Here is a 25,657-nt window from a genome sequence, read left to right as displayed (position 1 = left end):
CTGGTAAGTGTTAGAACAGTGGTCATCAACCCTGTCCTCAGGGTCCACTAACAGGCCAGGTTTCCATAATAACTGAAATACATCACAGGTGATATCATTTGCTGCTCAGTGATTGCAGTATTCTAGTCTACATCTCCCCAAGGTAATACATAAAACCTGGCCTGTTAGTGGGCCCTGAGGACAGGAGTTGATGGCCACTGTGTTAGAGGGCCTGCTGCACACAAAAGGTTTTTTATTTTAATGTATTAAATAAAAAAACCTTCTGTCTTTTAAAGCTGAATGTGATTTCTCTGTCACCTTATTCCTCTGTTATCTGTAAGCCCTGGTTCACACTTGTGCAATGCGGGAAATGCAGCGAATCCTGTAAGTTTCCCACACCGCATTGCAATTGCACGGCATCCATGCGATCTGCTGTGGGTGTCAATGTTACATTAACAATCCCTCAAGAAAGATTGCAAAATACAGTGGGATGCAATTCAGGTGCGGAAAGTGAGTCCTGCACCATTTTGGTACAGATACGATGTGATTAGGGCCATAAAAGATGTATGGCTCAAATTGCACTGCACAGACATTGAATGTGAGTGTGGTGCGAATCACATGCAGTGTCTGCATCGCACAAATGTAAGCCCACCCCAGGCTTAGTCACTTCTGACAGTTTTTCGGAAGCCAAGAGAAAAAATGGTGCAGGAGAGCTCAAACACACAGCCTGTGATTGCCAGCCACAAGTGTGCTTGTTCTCGTAGTGTGAGGTGGAGGTGTGTCTCTTCCCCCCTCCAATCAGGGCCCAGAGCTCTTCTCCTTGAGCTGTGTAGTGTGTGAATTTAGATCCTCACCCCTTGTTTTGTGCTGTTGATAGATTCTGTGTAAATCCTGTTTTTGTAGAGAATATGTGGCTACAAATAGAACGTATGTGGATGGTTTTGTCTGTGTATTGCCTGAGGCCAGTCTCTTCACTGTGTATATGTAAGGTTTTTAAACCACTTCAAAGGATAAGTTTACTTTTAAAAATAAATGCACATATTGTTGCAGGTAAAGGGGGAAAAAAAACTGTATTTACACCCCCGCCCCTTTTATTTTATCTTTTTTTTCCCCCCTCTATACGGCAGTCTATAAAGCATTGCACCCCTGATCAGCAGTTTGCAGGTCCAATGCCAGGATCCTGCAGACTCTCATCAGCTGTCTGCATGTACCTCCCATTTGGGCAGACAGCTACTGATGTGCAGGAAGAATCGATGAACTACGAGAGCACTCGCCAGTGCCCTTAGTTCTTTGAGAACTACAAGCCATCTGCTGCAGTGATCCAAAGTTGCCAAGTTCATTTACTCACATGAAACCCAATGAATGATGTGGCTGTGTGGGTGGAGCCCCCGCACAGCCACTGTTTTTAGAAAGTGACAGCATGTGTGGGGAGAAGATCCCCCCCCTCCCCCAGTCACGGAGCGAGGAGTGCCGGGGACGTGAGCGCATAGGAGTATGTTACGCGTTACACCCTAAATATGGGTGTAACATGCTCCTAAAGGTGAACTTTAACAGTTCTAATAAGGTGGTCTCTCTTTATGCTGGATGATGCAGTTGATATGTTGGAGAGATTGCAGTAAAAGCAGCAAAATTTTACTATTACATTGGAAGGTGTTTGCCTCCGGCACGGGTAGAGCCATATAGTCTGGTCACTAGACCTACTAGAGATGCTCTATTAATCGTAGTATTAATATTTTTTGACATGTGGATATAAAGTATATTAGAGCCAGCCCGACATTCTTCTTCAGGACAGTTAAGACCTAGAATGACTTCCCAACTTTATTGCTGAAACTCTTGCCCTGTTTGCCCTGGAGTGTGGTACTGGATAGAAAATGAAGTAGTAACCTGTTTTATAGAGGTATTGGCTTATTCAGCTTGTGGATTGGAAACAGGAATGCATGGTCACAGCACTCATTTTTGGAAGAACTCCTTTCAAGAAGAAAGTGTGCTAGGGATGTTTTAAAGTGGTTGTAAACCCTTACAACCAACTTTGACCTACAGGTAAGCCTAGATTAAGGCTTACCTGTAGGTCCAAGAAATATCTCCTAAACCTATACGATTTAGGAGATATTTACCCGAAGACAGCCACCGCTGTCTACGGCGCATGCGCCGTAGACAGAGGCGCACTGGGGCAGGCTGCAGATCGCGACAATATGCCGCGAGTGTCAGGTCCCGTGCGCATGCGCGTGAGTGACGTAATCGCGGCTTCGGTGCTGTGATTCGCCGGAGCCGGAAGTCGCTCCGGGGATCCATGGCAGCGGTGAAGAGGAAAACGGAGGACTGCTTCGGGGGCTTCGTTCTCAGGTAAGTTATTCATAATGAGCTAGTATGCTATGCATACTAGCTCATTATGCCTTTGCCTTACAGGGTGTGCTTTTTAAAAAATGTTTGCCTTTACTTTCTCTTTAATACTAGCTTGGAGGATGCTCATGTGTGTAACTGAGATAAAAATGACTGAGGGTTTGAGCAATTTAAATGAGCTTAGCTGTTGTATTGTTTACTATCTATTCATAATATTTAAGCATGTTCAAACCCACATACGGTAACTACACCAACTGATTTTATCACCTTTTCCAGGTCTCCCTCAAAGGGACAGTTCCAGTTTTTTGGCCAGGGATGGATGATCAGAAACCATCCAGCGAGGATAAGGAATCTGAAGCATCAGGTAAGTCGGTGCTGCCATGTAGGTACAATCTTGGATACAGACTTGAGACAGATGCCTGTAGAGCCATTATGCACATCGCTCAGTCATAGTCCACTCCCATAGGGGTCATTTTAGCCTATACAACCTGGTCTACAGTACTGTGCAAAAGTTTTAGGCAGGTGTGAAAAATTCGAAATATTAGGAATGCCTTCAGAAGCAGAAGTTTAATAGTTTGTTTTTATCAATTAAAGCGGAACTTCAGTCAACTTTCCATCTATTTAAGTCTTCTGCCCTTGTTGTTTTAACTTTGGATAGTAAAACACTTTTTTTCCTGCCAGCAAATATCTTTTATACAGCCCACTTCCTATTTCTTGTCTGGTTATTAGCCTAGGCCTATGACATTGTGCACAGCTCTCTCACTCATGTGAGCGTTTGCCAGGAAGGAAGTGGTGGGGGGAATGAGTCATAAGAGGGCCAGTGAGAGCTGCAGAGCTGGAGGTGTGCCACTGTGTGTCTATAAATCCAGGAAGTGAATAGGCAGCAGCTACAGCTGCCCACAGTTAAAATGGTTGCAACCAGACTCTGTGAAGGGAGATTTCTGCAGCATATATGGTAAGTACAGAATCAGTGTGTTTAATATTCAAAGTGGTTGGAGAGAAGCTTCAGAATGGCAAAAATGTTTTCATTACAAATTATGTGAGCAGACTGCAGTTCCTCTTTAACAAATAGGGAAGTAAGTGAACAGAAGAGACCCCCATTTATAACATGTTAAACCCTGAATATGTTCCGAAAGTTGAACTTAAATGTAGCTCTTAAAACAAAATTTTTTAACCACTTGCCGCCCGCCCTATAGGCAAATGATGGCTGCAAAGTGGTTTCAAAATCCTGACCGGACGTCATAGGACATCCTCAGGATTTTGAGCCGCTGTGCACCTCTGGGGGCGCGCATCGCGGCGATTGTTGTTGTGGGGTGTCAGTCTGACACCCCGCAACTATGATCTCGGTAAAGTGTCTCCGATGGAGACTCTTTACCACGTGATCAGCCATGTCCAATTACGGCTGATCACAGTGTAAATAGGAAGAGCCGGTGATCGGCTTTTCCTCACTCGCGTCTGTCAGACGCGAGTAGAGGAGAGCCGATCGGCTGCTCCTCTGACAGGGCGGGTCTGTGCTGATTGATTATCAGTACAGCCTCCCTGAGGATACCCACACTGGACCACCAGGGCTGCCCAGCACCAGGTATGCCACCCTAGACCACAATGGATGCCAGTCAGTGCCCACAATGGATGCCAATCAGTGCCCACAATGGGCATCACTGATTGGCATGCATTATTTGGCACTGATTGGCATCCATCAGCACAAAACAGTACAATACAATGTCGCCTATCGGTGCCCGTCCATACCATTTATCAGTGCCCATCCGTGCCGTGCCAAATTTAATTTGGGTACAGTGTAGCATGACCGTGCAATTGTCATTCAAACTGCGACAGCGCTGTAAGCTCAAAATTGGTCTGGGCAGGAAGGTGTTTAAGTGCCTGGTATTGAGGTGGTTAAATTACATTTAATTTTTGAAATTTTTTTTTTTATTGCATTTTAGTGTGCATATGAGATCTGAGGTTTTTTTGACTCCAGATCTCATATTTAAGAGGTCCTGTCATGCTTTTTTCTATTCCAAGGGATGTTTACATTCCTTGTATTAGGAATAAAAATGGCGCAATTTATTAAAAAAAAAAAAAGTGTAAAAATAAAAGGTAAAAAAAAATAAAAAATACATTTTTTTTTAAACACGCCCCATCTCACCAAGCTTGCATGCAGAAGCGAATGCATACTTTGTGAGCAGCGCTTGTATATGAAAACTGTGTTCAAACCACACGTGAGCTATCGCCACGATCAGTAGAGAGAGAGCAATAATTATAGCGCTAGACCTCCCCTAACTCAAAACGTGCAACCTGTAGAATTTTTAAAAGTCGCCTACAGAGATTTTTAAGGGTAAAAGTTTGTCACCATTCCACAAGCGGGTGCAATTTTGAAACGTGACATGTTTGGTATCAATTTATTTGGCATATTATCTTTCACAATCTAAAAAAAAAATGGTTAAAATGTAGCTCAGCATGACCAGGGAGTAGCCTCTGTGGCGGAAGCGGACAGGAAGGCAACCATGAAGCTTTGTCTTGGCCATCGGCAAGGGAGGGATGGAGCTGTGGAGATTGGTAGCCACTGTCCCAGTGGAACCAATGCCGAAGATGAAACCAAAGCCTGGGAATAGAAGCTGCCTGGCGTTGCTGGTGCGCTGGGACAGGAACATGTTTTAAAGCAAACTTGCTGCTTCTTCAGGCTAAGCCTTTGTGCAGATGTAAGAATTGATGCTGGTTTGAAGCCAAAAGGTAGTCGCACCATATATTGATTTTATTTATATATTTCTTCTGTTTGTTCACTTTGCATGTTGTAAATTTAATAAACATAAGCAATTAATATATTTTTGGAAGCATTTTTGCTTTACAGCATTTCTTCACACCTGCGTAGTACATTTGCACAGTACTGTATATTTTTGAAAATCTTTGTCTTCCTCCTTTTTCTTCTGAGATTTATCAATCTTCATTTTTTTTAGCTGATGAAAATGGCTCTGATGTGGCGTGTGAAGCAGAGGAGCCTAGCAGTCCATCTTCAATCAACCCATCTCTAGAGGATGGTATTCTCCGAGACTCGCGGTGTAGCAGGTATTTGACTAATTTAAGCAGCTATGAATTTCTTAAAAAAGCAAAAAAAATAAACAAGAGTATGGTTCCCTTCGTTGTGGCCATGCCAGTGAAAAACTGTACAATGTTTTAGAAGGTCTGAAATTATGCTTTTTCTTTCTTTAAAGCTATGAGATTTTTTTTTTTTCCTGATGAAATACTAAAATTGTTCTGTTTTCGCTCTCTGTATAGTGGTTCTTTTACAAGGCGTTGTGCTTTGTGCAATTGTGGTGAATGGAGCACCCAGGGATATCGCAAACTCTTAAGATTTGATCCTTCACCTAGCCGCCCACAACTGAATCCAGCCCTCTTTCGGAAGCAAGAGATTGGCACTCCATGCTTGGACCCAACTGTAATTGGTTTTGAAGAGTCTGTGTTACCAGAGGAACTTTTTGAACCCTCAGGTGAGGTATTAACAGACGCAAGTGTTTTTAAAAAACATTGTGGACCTAGTTACCATTTCTTCTATTTTATGTTTTATTCTGTTGGTTGAACTAGATGGTTGGGTCTGTGTGTGTAAAATTATATATATAATATAAATTTTTTTATTATAATGTATATCTGCAGGGGGGTGGGCTACCTAGGACACGACAGAGCGCTCCTGATGACAGGGAGCAATAGATTCCTGTCATGTCACAAGGCAGAACAGGGAAATGTTTTGTTTACATAGGCATTTCCCCGTTCTGTCTCTCACCAATACCATTCTGCCGACGTACATCAACGTTAATCATTCCGGAAGCGGTTAAATATTCTAATAAAACTATTCAATTTTGGTGTACATATCAATTATGGTGATCAAACAGGTGTGATTCCAGTTACATGATGAGGTTCATATGTTATCCCGACATGTTTCGCCAGTGTTTGGATTCATCAGGAGGTTTAAGAACCAACCGGAGGACATGAAAACTCTACAGGAGAGTACAAAGATACAATGTCAGAAAATATATACAAAAATACAAAATGATACAGAAAAAATTATAAGTTTAAATTTTATATAGAAGTCTTTTGCCTTTTGTCCCTCCATCCCAGAGCAAACCCCGAGGAAGTTGCCACCATGTCGGCAAACACTGCGGAAAGGGGACACCATGCGGCCACAGAGGGCACAAAAAAAAAACAGGCTAAGGAAGAGGAACAATTCATAAATAAGGATTACTATACTTAGATGTTCAAATTAAATAACAGGGTATAATAGCACCATATCGCAATAGCATTGGGGAATAAAAATAACCCAAATATGAGATTCATCACAGAAAATTACTTAAAAAGCAATGTATAAATTGAACACGTGAGGGCACCTGCATGTAGGACAGTATGTGCAGATCAGGCAAAATTTATTATTACTGAAACAGAATAAAAAATATAAATGTACGCTGCAACCATATTATCTATTTAAACAAACCAGTATATCATCCAAAAGGAAAGAAAAAAAAAAAGTTGCTATTTTATAGATTTAATATCAAATAGGAACTTTTTTTTTCTTTTATTTTGAATGATATACTGGTTTGTTTGAATAGAGATAATGATATGGTTGCAGCGTACGTTTATATTTTTTTATTCTGTTTCAGTAATAATAATTTCACCTGATCTGGACATACTGTTCTACATGCAGGTGGCCTCTTGTGTTCAATTTATACGTTGCTTTTTAAGTAAGTAATTTTCTTTGATGAATCTCATATTTGGGTTATTTTTATTCACCAATGCTATCTCAATATGGTGCTAACCTGTTATTTAATTTGAACATCTAATTATAGTAATCCTTATCTATGAATTGTTCCTCTTCCTTAGCCTGGTCTTTGTCCCCTCTCCACAGTGGGGGTTCTCTGGGGTAATCGTTGGGATGAAGAGACAAAAGCAAATGACGTGTACTTGTATATAATTTTTTTCTGTATATATTTTCTGAAATTGTATCTTTGTACACTCCTGTAGAGCTGTCCATTCCTCTGGTTCTTAAATAACCCCTGATGAAGCCAACACTGGCGAAACAACATGTCAGAATAACATATGAACCTTAACCATCATACAACTGAAATCACACCTGTTTGATCACTATAATGGATATGTACACCGAAATCTAATTTTATTTGGATTGTATTTTAACTGGGTTTCTAATAAATTCATTGTTTTAATTATCCTCTGTTTCTACTACTCTATTGGCACCTTTTTATAATCCCGTTCCCTCTATATACTATATTTTTTGGGATGCGGTGCCGGATACTATGTGTGTTACCAGGTCAGAACTAACACAAGTCTCCATTAAATAATGTGTGTTGTGTGTGTGTGTTTTTTTTTTTTCCTTCTGAATCTTTTATACTTTCCATACTCAGGACACTGCTGGGTTCATTATTGGTGTGCATTGTGGTCGCATGGAGTCCAGAAAGTGGAAGGGACTGGACTTGCTCATGTCGATACAGCTGTATTCTCAGGGATATCACAGGTAGGTACATGTACAAAATAGAGGCTCTTTTTTTTTTTTTTTCCCCAGATTTATTTAAATCCAAAGTTAAAAACTTAATGCAACATACCAGTCCTTAGATTTGGTTTTTGAATTTATTTAAATTGTTCAAGTTAGTAACCTTTTCAGCAACTACAGAAAATCGAATTTATAGCATTGCCAGCAATGCATCGTCCTTGTCACTTTCTGTGGGATGTACAAAAAGCAAACTCATTTCATCTATGTTTAGCAAACTAGTTATGCCATCACCCCTATATTATAGAGATACATAAGGGCAGTTGTATTTGAAGTCCAGGCTGGGTGGCAACCATTGCTTTCCTTGTAGATACAGTTGAAGTTTTGCAACGACGCAGGGAGTGGAAGTGTTATTTACCAGGTAAAATCCTTGACAAAGAACGAATGCAGCTACCACTTTTATGGACCGGTAAGCTGCAATATGATACATTTTTGGTTTTATATACGCATTAAGATGTTTGTAGGGTTGTGAGCAGAACCCAGATTTCTGTCTGCTTTTGTGCATTAGGTGTGTCTTGAGTGCAGAAATCTACTGATCTGATTATTAATCTGATGGCTTGATATAGATGATCAGAGATGTTTTGGCTTCTGCATTGCATTATAATGTTGAGCATTTGCTCCAAAATGTAACACGAAATATCGAAATCCTGTTTTACGTGTAAAAAGTGCACATACCTCTAAGTTGGCCCCGTCTTAACGAGACTGCCTAATCAAAAACAGAACTAGAGTGGTGCGTATATGGAGACCGTGAGACTAAATCCACTGCTCTTCAAAATAAAAGTTGCTTGATTGTGAATGGACATCAAATGGGTTGATCAGCTCGCTCACAGTCCATTGAAACTACAAGCCTGTCTGCTGCAGTGTAGGCGGGTCTTGTAGTTTATTATTCACAGATCCCTGGAAATTGAAGTTCTGATTTTAAAGTGTGATCTTGGCTGAGGGAGAGAGGAACCCCCCACCTGTTGTCACAGGGGAGGGGGGAAAACCTATTCAAAAGGTGAACTTATGCTTGTACTAAACCCAGAAGCAAGCAGCAACTTACAGGGTACATCGCTTTGCCTGTGCGGGCTGCCTGTCTGCAGTACATGGCGGGCAGTCAGCAAATGGTTAAGCAATACCTACCTAAACATGTTTAAGCAATAACATACATAAATGTAGAATAGCAACCTTTTATGTCAAAGTAATTAAAGGTTCTGTTTCTGAATCATCTACAGATTTTAAATGAGACTCTCTACCTGTAGGAGTTGAGTATGCATGTGTTCGTGTCCTGTATGTGTGATTATCTTCTCTTGCAGAAATGTGAATACTGTAATCGGATGGGTGCTACCATTCAGTGCCACTCCACAGGGTGTTTGCACCGATATCATATTCCATGTGCTGCCGCAAGTGGATCCTTCCAGTCAATGAAGACCTTAACACTGCTGTGCACAGAACATGTTGCCGAAGCTGTTGCAATGGGTTAGTTTGGATGTGGAAAAAACGTTTTATACAAGTTTTTTTATATTCCTGAATATTTTTAATAGCTTGGTTTTATGCTCTATGTTCTTCTGTTTTGAACTATGATGAAAATTGTATAGGGGCTAGGTTCACTTAGTGATAGTTCTCATATTCAGATGAGGAGTGCGAAAAGATAAAAACAAACTGCAACTTTGACCAAAGTTGAAAAATGCCCTTGCTATAGGTGTAGGACATTTTATGTACCTCCTGAAGCCTGACTGTAAAACTCCCAAGGATCACATCATCCCATCTTGCTTTGTTGCTGGACATTCACAAGAGGTTTCTAGCTTTTACTTTCCACCCTCTCCAAGGCAGGATGGAACGATGCAATCTCTGGGCGTTTTTCAGACAGGCTTCAAGAGGTTCAAAAATGGCCTACACCTGTAGCAACTTTGGTCAAAGCTGCACAGTTTGTTTTCATCTTCACGGAGCTCTTAATCGGCATAGGTGAACTATGCCTTTTTAATCTTGTGTGTTCTGGTGTTTTTATTTGTATTTTTTATTTTTTTCCTGTTTTCCTCTACTAAGAAATTCAAATTTTTTTTGAAGGGCAACCTGACTATGACTGGATTGGTGAATTGTAAGGGTCTCCAAAATGGTCAAGCCACTGTATAAATTGTAACTTTACTTTGTGAACTGAACTCACCAATGCAAGCCAAACCCTAGACTTTGGCCTTCTATGCACTGACACCTAGTGGTTGGATAAAAGGGTGCAGATTGACAGTTTTCCGATTTGGCTTATGTTAAAAACCCATAGATGAGTCCATTTCTTTTCTTTTTTTTTTTTTTTTATAAATATGTTCAACCAGTAGGTTGAACGAAAAAACTGACTCTGGATGGGAGAATCCCCCACTGAGCTATTGTATTCTGACTCAGCTATACACTGATCAGCATTGCAGTCTATAGCTGATCAAGCGGGGAGAATTCAGCAGGGTGGTCATATCTCCCAACATCCTGAGATGGGAATGAGGGACACCTACTAACAAACGTATACATAGGACATGCCCCCTGCCACACCCCTTAAAGGAGAATTACCAAAAAAGTTAATTAAATCCTCAAGGACTTATTTTTTTTTTTTTTTACCACTATTATTCACTTATATTGGCTTTTAAAATGTACAAATGCAGCAATTTAGAAATTGGATGAAAGGTTAAGCACTGGCAAACACTTTTTGAAAGAGAAAATGTGCATTTTACATACTACTATATGGATCAGACCAAAATGAGGGACAAATGAGGGGGCCAGAGGGACGAAGCTCCAAATCAGGGACAGTCCCTCTAAATCAGAGACAGTTGGAAGTTATGAGGGCGGTTGTATAGAAGTCGATCAGTAGTAAAAATGATTTGAGGTAATGTGGGTAACTTTCAAGCTTTATTTCTAATTACTTAAAATCTTACATTCTCTTCATTAAAGAGGAGTTCTGCCCACCCCTTTAAAAATGAAGTCAGCAGCTACACATACTGTAGCTGCTGACTTTTAACATTAGGACTCTAACCTGTCCCGTAGTCCAGCGATGTGGGCACCACAGGCGATATTCGGATCAACTGCTCCCATTGCTACTAAGGGAAGCCAGCAGTGTAGCCTTTTGGCTTCATGCCCGGGCCCCTACTGTGCTTGTGCAAAGCACGCTGCACTCTTTCACTGTCCGGCAGAAGAGGGAGGAGGAGGGGGACCGAGCTGCTGACATAGATCGCCTGGTCTCCTGGAAGTTGGGACAGGATACTTGTCAAAGACAAATTTGACACCGGAAGGGGGGGTGGGGGTAGAAGGCAGGAGTTAGATGAGCGTAGGTTTAATCTTTGGGTGGAACTCCGCTTTAATTTTATTTCGGTCACTAGAATGTTTGTTTTATAGATGTTTTTCCACTGAGAACAGATATCTTGGTAAATGAACCAAATTAGAAGGCCTGCTGCTTTGAAAAATCACTGCAGCAATCATTGTACTGGTAATTTGTTGTATATTTATAACTGTATAATTTTACAAAGTCATACTTTTGTATTCCTGTGAATGTAGATCACAGGATTCTTGTGTGATCAAATCCCAGCTGTCAAAACCTGGAAATGAGAGATTTGTTTTGAATACAGTTTTCTGGTGCATTCCAATGCCAATGTATCTCTCATTCTAACAACCCAACCCCCCCACTGTAATATGAGAATTTTTGTAAATTGAGTCATTTTCGAGATTGAGACTAGCATGCAAAAAGACAATGATTCATCTGATATTCTCATTGCGTGTACAACTTTTTTTTTTTTTTTCTTAAAGCGGAGGTCCACCCTAAAGTGGACCTTCTGCTCATTGGAATCCCCCCCCCCCCCTCTGGTGCCACAATTGGCACCTTTCAGGGGGGAGGGGGGTGCAGGTACCTGTACAGTACAGGTATCTGCACCCACTTCCGGCGTAGATTCTGCAGAAGGTACGCCCCTTTCCACAGAATCTACGCCCCTTTCCGAAGGTCCCCTGCTGCCTGCTGGGAAACACACGGATCCCAGAGACAGCGGGGACCATCCTTATTGCGCAGTGCGACTCGCGCATGCGCAGTAGGGAACCAGGTAATGAAGCCGAAAGGCTCCACTTCCTGATTCACACACCTAAGGTGGCGGCGGCAGCACCCGAGAGACGATCGAGAGATCGGCTTCGGGTGCCGACATTGCGGGCGCGCTGGGCGGGTAAGTGTCACTGTTTTAAAAGTCAGCAGCTGCAGTATTTGTAGCTGCTGGCTTTTACAAAAAACAAAAAAAACGGCGGACTCCCGCTTTAACGTGTAAGGAAATTTTTATGGATGTAACATCTAATCTTTGCACTATATAGCCTCATACACATGGGTATGCACCAGATATGCTACCAGACTTTGGCAGAAAAAAAAGCCTCTATTCTTGCATGTTTATACATGTATTTGTGCATATTTACAGGTACATGCCATTTATAACTGTATGTTGGCCGATCTTTTGTCTAGAATATTTATTTTAGCCTTTAAAATTGACACATATTTGCACATAAATTCTTGCCCCAAAGCTGCATTTTGAGGCATTTTTTATCCTCCGGAAGGCTACGTACATAAATGTATGTGCATGTCCACATTAACCCCTTGACGCCAACATAACACACATATATGCAGCCTCACTGGATTGGGTTTTTCTCTGTGGGGCCGCATATATGCGTATCTGTCTTTATGCTGGTAGCATGCCACACAGCATGCTCTCCCACCCTCTGTGGTGTGAACTCAATGAGAGCCCCCGGGTCCCATACGAACGATCCTGATTCTAGGTCACATGATCACTGTGGTAGCATCTGACTACCACAGTGATCAGGCACTGTGATGCCCGTACCTGTGTTTCTCTGTGAATGGTGAGGAAAGATTCATTGTATCTTTCTCTTTCTCTCCTTGCAGAGAGGAAAAAAAAATGTAAAAAGAATATAAAATAAAGAAAAAAATACCTAGAGCAAGATTTGATCTAGGTCAGTGCCAGGGTTCATGTTTGGGTCAAAGGTCAGGAGCAGGATATTTTTTTTTTTTTTTTTTTTTTTTTTTTTTTTTTAGTATTGGTGTCAGTGTGTTTTTAGGTAGGGCAAAAAAACAAAATGCGCATTATCTTCTTCTAGTTTCTGGGAACTACAAAAACATACACATTATGCGGTATTGCTGCAATCATCAGATGCAGGAGAATTTATTTTGTCGGGGGGGGGGGAGGGGGCGCAAAGATGCTGCGTTTTTTCACTTAGTTTTGTCAGGCAAACAGTGCAGTAGTTGAGTGTGGAAAAGGTAAGTATCCGTAGCAGAGGAGGTGGGCTATCAAATGAACCAATATCTTGTCCATACAGTACAAAGTATTTGCTATCTTTTTACTTTATAGAAGGCAAGTAATGGCATTAAAATTGCACCAGCCCTTAATGGGACCCCTACCTTTTTGCAATGTTTAACCAGTTCCCGACCAGCGCATGCCGATGTACGTCGGCAGAATGGCACCGGCAGGCATATTGGTGTACAGGTACGTCCAATCTTTAATGCCGCCCTGCTGGTCGGGACCCCCGTGAGTCCGGTCGCGGGTCCCGCGTACTCGATCGCCGCGGGCATACCTGCGATCGTCTCACGGGGCGGCTGAATGAGGCAATGCCATTGTAAACAGCATTTCCCCGTTCTGCCTAGCAACTAGTGACATTGATCTCTGCTGCATGTGATTGGAGCAGAGATCAGTGTTCACTAAATTAAAGCCCAGCCCCCCACAGTTAGTAACACACCCCTAGGAACACTTAACCCCTACACTACCACCCACTGGTTAACCCCTTCACTGCCAGTGTCATTTACACAGGAATCACTGCATTTATATAGCAGTGATTGCTGTATAAATGACAATGGTCCCAAAAATGTGTCAAAAGTGTCCGCCATAATGTCGCAGTCACAATAAAAATTGCTGATCACCGCCATTACTAGTAAAAAAAAAAAAATTAATAAAAATGCCATAAAACTATCCCCTATTTTGTAAATGCTCTAACTTTTGCGCAAACCAATCAATAGTCACTTATTGCATTTTTTTTTTTGTTTTTGTTTTTTTAGAAGAATACGTATCTGCCTAAACTGAGGGAAAAAAATTTTTTTTTAAATATATTTTTGGGGGATATTTATTATAACAAAAAGTAAAAAATAATGCGTTTTTTTTTCAAAATTGTCGCTCTATTTTAGTTTATAGCGCAAAAAATAAAAACCGCAGGGGTGATCAAATACCAGCAAAAGAAAGCTCTATTTGTGGGGAAAAAAGGACGTCAATTTTGGAGCCACGTTGCATGACCGCGCAATTGTCAGTTAAAGCGACGCAGTGCCGAATCACAAAAAGTGGTCTGGTCTTTGACCAGCAAAATGGTCTAGGGCTGAAGTGGTTAAAGAATGTTACCCCAACTTTTCATATTCCTGATATGTGCCTATCTTGTATGAAAAAGTATACCGCTCTTTGTATTCCTTTGTGTGATATCCACAACTTTAACTTTAACTTAAACTGTTTTTATTCTATAGTGCTGCCATCTAACTCATATTGTACTTATGTTGTCTCTTTCCTATTAGATGATTCTCGATGCATGCTTTGTGGCAAGCCTGGTGACCTCACAGATCTCCTGTTATGCACCAGCTGTGGATTGCACTATCATGGCTCCTGCCTTGATATCGCAGTAACGCCACTGAAACGCTCTGGTTGGCAGTGTCCTGAGTGTAAAGTGTGCCAAACGTGCAGGTAATTTTTCTTTATTGCTAGTCTATCGGTAGTATAGTGAATGTCCTTTCCATTGAGTCAAGTACACAAAGACTTTGCTTTGCAGCCCAGCTCCAGGAAATCTGCAAACTCTCCTTGCAGTTGCGCTTTGCCAGCATTGCAAGGGTTTACTGCCTGTTTGTTCTAGGCTGGAGTAAATGTGCTTTTACTTACCTGATCCTCTGCTTCCCCTGGTAGATGGTGCTCTCCTGTGCCTTGGCAGTAGACTCCTTCAGCAATGTCCAGTGCAGTGCTATGAAGCCTGCATTGGTCTTGATGACCTCAGGACGTTGGACCACTTGAACATGGGGAATAAGACTCTGCGTGGACAGGTCTAGCAGTGCCAAGGAGCAAGCATTTAAATTCTCCTCTTTTTTCTATGTTCCCTAGACCTGAACAAGCTGTCGACCCTTGCAGTGTGGGTCTAGGCCCATGGCAAGGAAGAATTTTAAAGTTTTCCTGGTGTTCAGCTGGAGTTCGATGTTCAACTCACATTTTGTAAACCCCGACAAAGTTTGTCTCATAGAGGACTTTTTGTTCCTTATGAGATATATATATAAAGTTGTAGTGAGGAAAACGTGTCAATTAAAGTTACACCCAAGTACTTGGAACTTCCCCAACAAATTTTGAGCCAACCCTGCCCCCATGCATGTGCACACATATAGTTTAAAAATATCGGCAAGAGGTGCCTATGAACAAAAGCGTTGTGTACTGCCACTCATGCCAGTGTGAGCGCTATAATTGTAGGGCAGTATTAACTGGTTAACTCTAAAGTGATTACCTGAAGGGGTTTTTAAAGCAATGCCTATAAAAAATATAGGGTACTGAAGTTTTGTGGGCATGCTCAGTTTTTTAATGCTTGAAATGTTAGGTATCTATTTACTCATCGCAACCTCACCTTTTTATAATTTACCAAACATTGAATATGATTTGTGTTCTCAAGTGTTTAGTGTATTTTCTACTTAAATATATGCTTGATGCACTCTTCCAAAAATGTAATGTCGTAATTGGAACTACTACCATTTTAATTTCTGTGGTGTCTGCTTTCAGAAAATAAATAATGTTTGTGGTTTTAACTAATCTTCTGGCTGTAAGTATTTGCAAACTCTAGATTTTTTATTTATTTTTTTCTTATTCAAATGACAAATGTTTTACTTGCCTGCTCTGTGCAATGGTTTTGCACAGAGTAGCGCTGAACCTTCTCTTCTAGGGTCCTCTGCTAGCGTTCTAGGCTCCTACTCTTCTGTGTACCCCCATAGCAAACCTCTTGCTCTGGGGGCACATGTGTATGCTAGCTCCTGAGCTATGTGTGCCCCCTGGTCCCTCCTCACAGCCCTTGATTGACAGCAGCAGGACCATTGGCTCCTGCCCGAGTCCCTGTGAGAAGAGGAATACAGGGGAGAAAAGACTGCAGCTGAACACAGAGATGGATCCCAGACATGCTCAGGTAAGGGATATAGTCTTAAAGCGGAGGTCCACCCTAAAGTGGACCTTCCGCTCATCGGAACCCTCCCCCCCTCCGGCGCCACAATTGCCACCTTTCAAGGGGGAGGGGGGTGCAGGTACCTGTACAGTACAGGTATCTGCACCCACTTCCGGGATAGCTCTCTGCGGAAGGGGGCGTAGATTACGCCCCTTTCCGAAAGTCCCCCGCTGCCTGCTGGGAAACACACAGATCCCAGAGGCAGCGGGTCCATCCTTATTGCGCAGCGCGACTCGCGCATGCGCAGTAGGGAACCAGGAAATGAAGCCGAAAGGCTCCACTTCCTGATTCCCATACCCAAGATGGCGGCGGCAGCACCCGAGAGACTATTGAGAGATCGGCTTCGGGTGCCGACATCGCGGGCGCGCTGGACAGGTAAGTGTCACTATTTTAAAAGTCAGCAGCTGCAGTATTTGTAGCTGCTGGCTTTTAAAAAAAAAAAAAAAAACGCAGAGTCCCGGCGGACTCCCGCTTTAAGTTCTTTGAAAGCTGACATTCTACAATTGTCCTATATGTCTGATCCTGGCTATACAAAAAGTATATTTAAAAATAATAAAAAGTTGTAATAACTTTCTCCTCGACAGGAAACCTGATGAGGAATCCGCGATGTTGGTGTGTGAAGCCTGTGATCAAGGGTATCACACCTTTTGTCTAAAGCCAGCCATTGAGGATCTGCCAACAGGTTCTTGGAGGTGCAAGGTAATTTTAGCTTTTGTATCCCATGTTCTAACATCGCTTTGCTTGAGCAACTATTTGAGTATTAGTTCTTGTTTATGGTATTTACACACTTTTTGGATGAGACTTTTTTTGATCCTTTATTAAATGAGAAGTTCAACTTTCATAACATGTTACACCCATATTAAGGGTGTAACATGTTAAAGGACCAGTCCCCTCTTTGACAACTAGCGGGGGAGAGAAATCAGCTTGCTCGTACGAAGTTACAAGCACACAGATACACTGAGACAGGTATGCTGATCGTGAGTGCCATGCTTTACAGGTGCCTGTAACAAAACAAAACCTGTAACCTACTGTAACCTGCATTTATTATTTTTTTGTCAAAAGGTGAACTTATCTTTTTAGGTGACAGATGTATTGCTGTTCTAACATATTCATTTATTGATTAATTGTTCATGACAATGAGACTACGCTTCATGTATTCTGTCTCTGTTCAGAATTGTAGAGTGTGTCGCAGCTGTGGTTGTTGGGCTTCACAGATGGACCCTGGTAGTCCATGGTATGACAACTATTCGGTGTGCAAGAAATGCCAAGAGCAAAGGAGTCAATTACAGATCTGTGTACATTGTAATCAGTCTGGCTCATTGGAGAACATGCGACAGTGTTCTACATGCTCAAAGTAAGTTGTTCCTTGATGTGTTTTCCACTCTCTCAGTTAAGTTTTTTTTTTTTTTTTTTCATTGTTGAATGTTGTCTGAGTATACACAAAATATACCTGTAGAGATTTCTAATGTATACTTATGTTGTGTATGCTTTTGTGAAAACTTTGTGAAAGCTGCATTGCATAGCATCTTGAAATATTTGTCTTGCTTTTCCCGATTTTTTTTTTTTTTTTTTTAATGTATTATTATTTTTAATATTCCTCCCAAGCTCTCCAATGTTTTCTGCTTGTTGCACTCTCAGGCTCCATCATACACATTGTGTGCAAAGGTCTGGCTCTCTAGTACCCACATGTCCGGCATGCGTTAGGCTGAAATCTGTTGAACAAAAGAACGAGGAACAGGACAAGAGCAGTGAGATACAGGACACAGCCCTGTCAGAATGTGAAGCCAAACCACTAGGTTAGTAAAGAGACCTGAATTTAAACTTTTTATATTTGCATTGGTTTAATATAAATGTGTGTACGTTGCCACTGTTGACCTCTGCTTCTGAAGATGCTAACTACTTGGCTGTCATGCAGTAGCTTCTGGATTTTTGAGCCATTGACCAGCAATAATCATGCAGCTCAGATGTTCTGATTTACTAGATACCATTCTCAGCTTGCTTTTGTTTTTCAGCAAGTGATGTACAGGAAGTTGGCAACCTCTGTTTCAATATTCTCTATCTTATTTTACGATTTCTTTCAGTATATATATCTTTTGGTTTATCAACCATTTTAGGCAACTGTGTATAATAGAGTGTTACCACATCATCATCTAATAGTAAAATATTTAAAGTGTAATCAATGGCACAACCTTTCTTTTCTTTTTTTTCTACAAATTTGGGTTGTCCCTAGAAAAGGAATAGAGGGGAAATATAAGTTGGGACAATGGTTCTGGTGACACTGGTGATAACCAGACATTGCCTTAGCTTAGAAGGATTTTCTCTGACTACCTGTTTTTGCCATGGGTCAGAAAGTGAAGGGAAATCTTCCCAATAGAATGCAGACGGTAACAAAAAATGGACACGGATAATAACCCTCCATTACTTTATGTAAAATGTGAATAAAAGTTTTGACTCTAGTTATATCTTAAGATTTTTAAACATACACGGTTTAAAGCTTACATATTTAGTAAGACAGGCCTTAGGGTTTTTGGAAGGGACGGACATGGTTTTGCCATCAGTATTTGTCTACATTTACTCTAATCCTTGTGTCTAGGTTATGCTACGTTGGTCAAAAATGTGTATGTTTAACGATTCTCCGTAGCAAGGAGTTTAATGAGGTTTGTGTGCTTTATGTAGATGTTTTAACACCAGAAGAAGATGAGCTGGGCATCTCCGACAATGAAGCAGCAGAGGCTCCAGAGATGCTTCCTGATACTCCATTGCTGCTAACTGAATTCAGAAGTCCACCACCACTGGAGGCAGAGTCATCGCCTCAGGAGAGGGTTATAGATACTCGTCCATCGCCTGAGGAGGCTCCTGTACTCGTGACAGTGGAAGATGAGGATATGGAAGTTGAGGAAGAAGGCCTTAGTAAAACACAAGCAGCAACATTAAATGTACAATTAGTTTCACCAAATCCACCTCTTAAGACTTCATCATTAATATCTTCAGTCCCTGATAGGACTGGGGTAGATACCTCAGTAACTGAGGACATACATCTTATGGATTCTGGGAGTGGAGACTGTGGGATTTCCTACAGTCCTACAAGGACAAGAGAGGATAATTTGAGTAGTATTTTAGAGCAGCCATCTGCTTTGGATTCTGAAATGATTATCGACTCTGAAGAGCCTCCTTTTAAGGCTGAAACTGAAGCATTAAATATTGATAACACAGTAGGTCAAGAAGCTGTTGGGGACTTTTCTACTGGCAAAGCTCGTACTCCAATTAGATGCACTATCATAAAGTCAGACATTGTAAATGAGATTTCCAATCTGAGCCAAGGAGATACTACCGGTAGCTATCATGGCTCAGATGCTTTATGTTCACCTGACCCTGAGGGCGGGTCCCTCTCTATGGAAATGTGCTTACATAAGGAAGATGGGTCTCTGAGGCTGTGCACAGACTCTATGCCAGAGACGGATGACTCTCTGATATATGATCCTTCTATTGGGAGACTGGATGGAGAGAAGTCGCGACGTAAGAGTTCTCCAGGACGGTCAAGAGTAAAACATGTGAGTTAAGAGGCAAATGGCTACATGCAGGGTGAAATAACATGGGGAATATATACACAGCAGGCTCAATCTGCTACTTGAGGAGTTTAACATTACTGAGCCAGCTGTTTGCTGGTTTGACAGAGGTGATGATACTGATTCATTATTTGAGGAAGCGCAAAGCGCTAAAAAAGGGTAAATAAACCTTCCTTTTTGCTGGCACTGCTGCTTGCGGCTTTCCAGCCGCTACAAGTGTTTGGCTATTTGGGTAGGTCAAATATATGAGCTTCCCTGCTACATGCTGTGGATGATATCTAGTGACTTATGAGCTGGCAGTGGAAGCTACAGCCTTCAGTGGAAGAGCAGGTATTCTACACACCTGCAAGTGTGGAATACCTGCAGCAGCTGGGGAGCAATGGAAGTGTTGGCCTTTCAAGACATGGGATGCCTGACCTGAAAGGAAAGTATAAAATGCCTCTGTTAGCGGGTATGTGTTTTGAAACAAGTGAGCTTGTGCTGACAGTGACAGAAACCTCTTGTGCCACTATCGGTGTGCAGTGAAGAATGTTTTTGTATGGCACACAAGATTGCTGAGAATTGTAGATCTTTTGACTTCAAGGGGGGGCTATCCTACAAATTATAATTTGATAAGATGCCAGTTAATGCTGTGGTAAACCTGCAAACTCTGGATACATTTGATTTTTTAAAGCTTGTTGGGATAAATTCCCTAAAGGCTTGACATATTGGGTGTTAATTTACTCAGCGTAACATTATCTTTCACAATATAAAAACAAAAACGGGCTAACATTACTCCTTTTTCTTATTTTTAAATGTTTTTTCTTTTTCCCCCAAAAAAATTGCGTTTGTTAGACCCCGCTGCGCAAATACAGTGTGACATAAAGTATTGCAACAACTGCCTTTTTCTCTATGGTCTCTGAAGAAAAAAAAAAATTGGGGGTTCTAAGTCATTTTCTTGAAAAAAAATAACATTTTAACTTGTAAACACCAAGTGTAAAAAATCGGGGACAGTTAATGTAAGCATTGGGCTATGCTTGTCCATAGTCGGTGACTAGGCAAAGAAGGATGGATAAAGAGAACAGCCCTTAACCACTTAAGGACTGAGCCTCTTTTTTTGATGTGTTTAGAAGTTTTAAAAACTTTTATTTTTGTATTTTTTTTTTGCTAGAAATTTCTTGGAACCCCCAAACATTATACATTTATTTTTCCAACACCCTAGAGAATAAAATGGAGGTAGTTGCAATACTCTGTCACACCGCATTTGCTCAGCGGTCTTACAAGCGCACTTTTTTATTTATTTATTTATTTTTTTAATTCAAATTTTTTTTTAATTTAAAAAATAAAACCGTAAAGTTAGCCCAAATTTTTTTTTTGTTACATTGTGAAAGATAATGTTACGCTAAGTAAATTGATACCCAACATGTCGCGCTTTAAAATTGCGCCCGCTCGAGGAATGGAGGTTTTGAGTTAGAGGAGGTCTAGGGCTGGAAATATTGCTCTCGCTCTACCGATCGTGGGAATACCTCACGTGTTTTGAACACCATTTTCATATGCATTCGCTTCTGCATGCGAGCACGGCGGGACAGGGCGCATTTAAAAAAAAAATATATTTTTTCTCTTTTTTTCTTATTAATTTACCTTTTTATTTTTACACTGTTTAAAAAAAAAAAAGTCATTTTTATTCCTATTGCAAGGTGTGTAAACATCCCTTGTAATAGAAAAAAAGCATGACAGGACCTCTTAAATATGAGATCTGGGGTCAAAAAGACCTCAGATCTCATATTTACACTAAAATGCAATAAAAAATTTGTCATTTAAAAAAAATGATAAAAAAAAAGGCCCTTTAAGAGCTCAAAACATCACTTCCGCCCTGCAATGTTATGGAGACGGGTGGGGGCCATCTTCCCCTCACGCATCTCCATGCCCAGCCACAGAGCGGAGCGGGGGGCGCCGATAAGTGATCTCTCGACGAATCCGCCTCAGAGTCCGCTTTTATCTTGTGAACCGCCAGCCGAACACAAGGATACCAGATTTATGGCAGCTAGCTGCTGCCATAACAATGATATCCGTCCTTAATGTAAGGACACAAATTGGTGTGCGGCGATCCGGAAGTGGTTACTGTATTTATCGGCGTATAACACACACTTTTCCCCCCTTAAAATCGGGAGAAAGTCGCGGGTGCGTGTTATACGCCGATCCCCACTGTCTGTGAGTCTAAAAGACCGAGCGCCGCCGAAAAAGAACGAGCTGTCTGCTCGTAGTCCCGCCTCCCTGCTGTTTATGGAGCGAGCGCTGCCGAAAAAGACCAAGCCGACTCTACTGTGTATTCGGCTTGGCTCAGCTCGCAGTCCCGCCCAGTATGGGCGGGACTGCAAGCCGAGTACACAGTACAGTCGGCTCGGTCTTTTTCGTCAGCGCTCGCTCCATAAACAGCAGGGAGGCGGGACTACGAGCAGACAGCTCGTTCTTTTTCGGCGGCGCTCGGTCTGTCTCGGCGGCGGGATATTTAAACATGGGCAAGGCTGCAAGCGGCGCTGGGCAAACTGGAAATGACACTGGCAAGCTGCAAATGACAGTCTGCAAGGCTGCAAACAGCGCTGGGCAAGCTGCAAATGATGCTGGGCAAGCTGCAAATGACACTGATCATTCTGCAATGATGGACAAGGCTGTAGATGCACACTGATAAGGCTGCATTGACGGGCATTTAAATGTACGTTTTTTTTTTTTTCCCTTAAACTTCCCTCCTAAAACTTTTTTCCTTAAAATGCCCTCCTAAACTTAGGGTGCGTGTTATACGCCGGTGCGTGTTATACCCCGATAAATACGGTAATGTGTAAAGTGTTCAACCTTTTCAAAAATGAAGAGGTGAACACCCCCGCCCCCCACTCCCCACATCTTCTTGGGTGAGGAGCTGTCGATGTCCACCCAGCCAGTGTAGTGGTCCAAGGATTGGAAATTCCTGCTGCTCTTCCCAGTCTTGCTGTAGGGTTTCTGGAATGATTAGACATTGCCAGCATGTGACCACTTTGACCAATCAGTATTGCACTGATCTGTCACAAAAGCCTTAAACCAGCAAGCGGAAGAATGGAGATTTGACATTTCTGGACCATTACACCGGCTGTGTGGACACTAAAAACGTATCCCCAATAGAGGTAAGTACAATAGGGGGGGGAGGAGGGGGTGGTTGAGAAAATATATACTTGCGCTACTTTTTCAGGGCTGTACTTTTTATCCACCGTTCACTGCTTAGTGCCAGCATGGCCTGATACATACATAACTGTTCCAGGTCAGCATTTTTTTTGTCAATTCTTTTATTCTTGCTTTTTAAATTCAGCCAATTTTTTTGATGGGAGATTTTACCAGAAAGGCAAGAATTCCTATTGTTATATTATGTGGTTGCCAAACATGGTAACAGTGCCATAAAGACCTCCTATTTGTACACAGTAAAGCCACTAGATAAACAAATTAGACCTTTTAGGCCTCTTTCAGATGGCTGATCCGTTCAGGTCCGCCTGTCAGTTTTTCAGGTGGACCTGAACCGATGCTCCATAGAGGTCTATGGAGCTTCGGGTGTCAGCGGTGACATGTCCGCTGACATCCGACCCGCTCCGATCCAAAAAAAAGTGTGACGGAGGAAAAACCTACTTTTCCATCCGTCATCGGATCGGGTGATCGCACAGTCCGTCCTCGTCCGATCTCCCATAGGGGAGAGCAGGGCTCTGACAGGTCCTTCCCTGCACAGAGTGCAGAGACTGACCTGTCATCTTCCTGGTGGATATCCACGATCCGCCCTGTGTGAAAGAGCCCTTACACTTAGCAAAAACTTGCTAAAACTATCACTGGATCTCTTGATTTGAGCATGATTCCCTTTTGGTGTTTTTAGTTATAGGTTTTGTTCATGTGACTTTGTTTTTTTTTTCTCCTAAAGTTAGACTCACAGGGCTGCATTTATAAAAATTATTTTCTTAGTTGGCCGATTTTATTTCAATTAATCAATGAATCAGATAAAAACCTCAAGTTTGGTGTATAATCTAGTTAATATGGGAAGTGTAAAAAAAAAAAAAAAAAAATGATATACATATATCTATATGCACTGGCACATATAAATAACCAGCTATATGGTTGGATAACAAAATACCTAATCCACTCTGAAAGTAACAGACAGAAGAGATATACTGTATATACTATTAGAGGTTCAATCTGGTACATATCATGAGACGCAGACATCAGCCTTTTTTTTTCTTCCGCCCGCCACATAGAAAAAAAGCGGAGCGGCTTTCTTCTTGGGCCAACGTCGTATGACATCGCTTAGTCTTGCCGCGGTCACTTGCTGTGGCCCTGAGACACGGCACAAACTCGATCTCGGTAAAGAGCCGTGGCCGTGATAATATTATGCATGACAGACTTCCTGGTCATATGCAGCTAGCTTGATGCAAACTACCTGCACCTGATGTCACTTATCGGGCCATACATGAACAACATTTTCCTTCAAAAATGTTGGTTTTAAGAACATTTGTTCGATTTTCTAATAGTCAGTGGGGTCAAATCGATGTTCGCTTTCAAAGGAGCAGAGTAGAAAATGGAAAGCTTTTTCTCGATTGAACAAATTTTTGGTAGGTGTATGTGGTTCAACCATTCATCAAATGTACAAAGAATTTTTGTACGAATATTCTAATCCAAAAACAAATACTTGTATGGACAACATAAGACATTTAGTAGCGTCAGCATGTTTTTTTTTATTTTTATGCTACCTGTCATGATAGAGGTTAAAAACACTGAAATTAGCCCTTTATGGTACAAAACCAGCAAATAAAAGGGGTTTGTTTTATACTGTGAAATGCTTCTGGCTCCTAATGCCTTCAGAGTACCCCTACAGCAGGGGTAGGCAACCTTAAAGAGGTGGGAGAAGTCAAATATCACCAGGCAGTGCCTTTCCCTCACACCTGTTTTAAACATCTAATTGCCGTACTAATGTGTCGGAATCATGGGTTTAAATTGGGTGGTGAGGAGGCAACATATCCCCCCCTCACCACCTGTCAACACACACTCGGATCGCTTTTCAGAGGAGCAGCAGTGTCTGCTCCACTTATGATTGAGCCCTTAGTTGCATTCGGCAGTGGCAACCTTAGGGCTTATTCACACAAAGTTGGAGGGTGGTATAACTGCAGGATATAATAGCCTATGGCTAAGTGCAGCAAACCTGTAGGAAGGATGCAGGTAAACTGCACCCGTGGTGTGGGTAAACCACAGTGCATCAGCATGAAAGCAGCCCTATACTATTATGCTCAGTGTAGTGATTCACACTGACCTGAAGATCTGTCGTCTTTCCTGCTGCTGGCACCACGCTGGAGACCGCTAGCCGGGATTAGAAGTGTAGTGCAGTTAGTATCGCTCTGTATGGGACAGGAGCCAGCACTACAAAGGAGGTGCTTATGTGGCTCTTGCTCTCTACTACAACTTCATTTTTACAAGTAATCCCTCTGTTTGATGCTCTAGAATGGGGGGTCGGCAAGCCCAGACAGATCTACCAGTCACCTGTCTGCAATCTAAATACTGGTAGATCGCAATTTGTCTCTGCTCTACCAGTGGCCATCCCAACCCCCCCCCACACACACACACTCACACTCTTCTGCTGCTCTCGTTTCACATATTACATTCTCCCATCCTCTCTGCACCTTTATAATTGCGCCTGTGTTCTGTAAAAAAAACTGCACGATTGTACTTGCATGAGCTCCGCTCCCGTCACTTAGCTGATTGTCGGCGGCTCAAAGCTATGTCTCTCTCCCTCTCCTCCCCCAGCTGACGTCAGCGGGAGCGCTCAGCCCTGCCCACTGCAGCTGTGAGTCAGAGAGATAAGGCAGGAGAGAAATCAGTTGAGCGTCGGGAGCGGAGCTCATACAGGTACAATCGTGCAGGTATTTTTTTTTTTTTTACAGAGCACAGGGACAATTATAATGTTGCAGAGAGGATGGCAACATGTAACAAAAGTGGGTTAACATCCACTTTCAGTGAAAGTTAAGTCAGCAGA

The 25,657-nt window shown here is 41.9% G+C and overlaps 1 protein-coding gene across 1 annotated transcript in view; it reads left to right on the top strand.

Moving 5' to 3' along the window:
* Positions 1-25,657, top strand: part of KMT2D (lysine methyltransferase 2D) — a 210,520-nt gene that overhangs the window by 52,221 nt on the left and 132,642 nt on the right. The window contains exons 2-11 of the mRNA XM_077483335.1: positions 2,596-2,683; positions 5,271-5,379; positions 5,590-5,801; positions 7,722-7,831; positions 9,160-9,322; positions 14,415-14,580; positions 16,666-16,780; positions 17,254-17,435; positions 17,720-17,877; positions 18,758-19,632. Of these exons, the coding sequence (XP_077339461.1) occupies positions 2,635-2,683; positions 5,271-5,379; positions 5,590-5,801; positions 7,722-7,831; positions 9,160-9,322; positions 14,415-14,580; positions 16,666-16,780; positions 17,254-17,435; positions 17,720-17,877; positions 18,758-19,632 (2,139 nt within the window). The 5' untranslated portion in view covers positions 2,596-2,634. The remainder of the gene's footprint in view (positions 1-2,595; positions 2,684-5,270; positions 5,380-5,589; positions 5,802-7,721; positions 7,832-9,159; positions 9,323-14,414; positions 14,581-16,665; positions 16,781-17,253; positions 17,436-17,719; positions 17,878-18,757; positions 19,633-25,657) is intronic.

This window comes from Lithobates pipiens, unplaced genomic scaffold (genome assembly GCF_037356315.1).
Source record: "Lithobates pipiens isolate NorthernLeopardFrog02 unplaced genomic scaffold, aLitPip1_a1.2 Scaffold_16, whole genome shotgun sequence".
Classification (NCBI taxonomy): domain Eukaryota; kingdom Metazoa; phylum Chordata; class Amphibia; order Anura; family Ranidae; genus Lithobates; species Lithobates pipiens.
The sequence above is the reverse complement of the archived record's forward strand: the minus strand, read 5'-3'. Positions and strand labels throughout refer to the sequence as shown.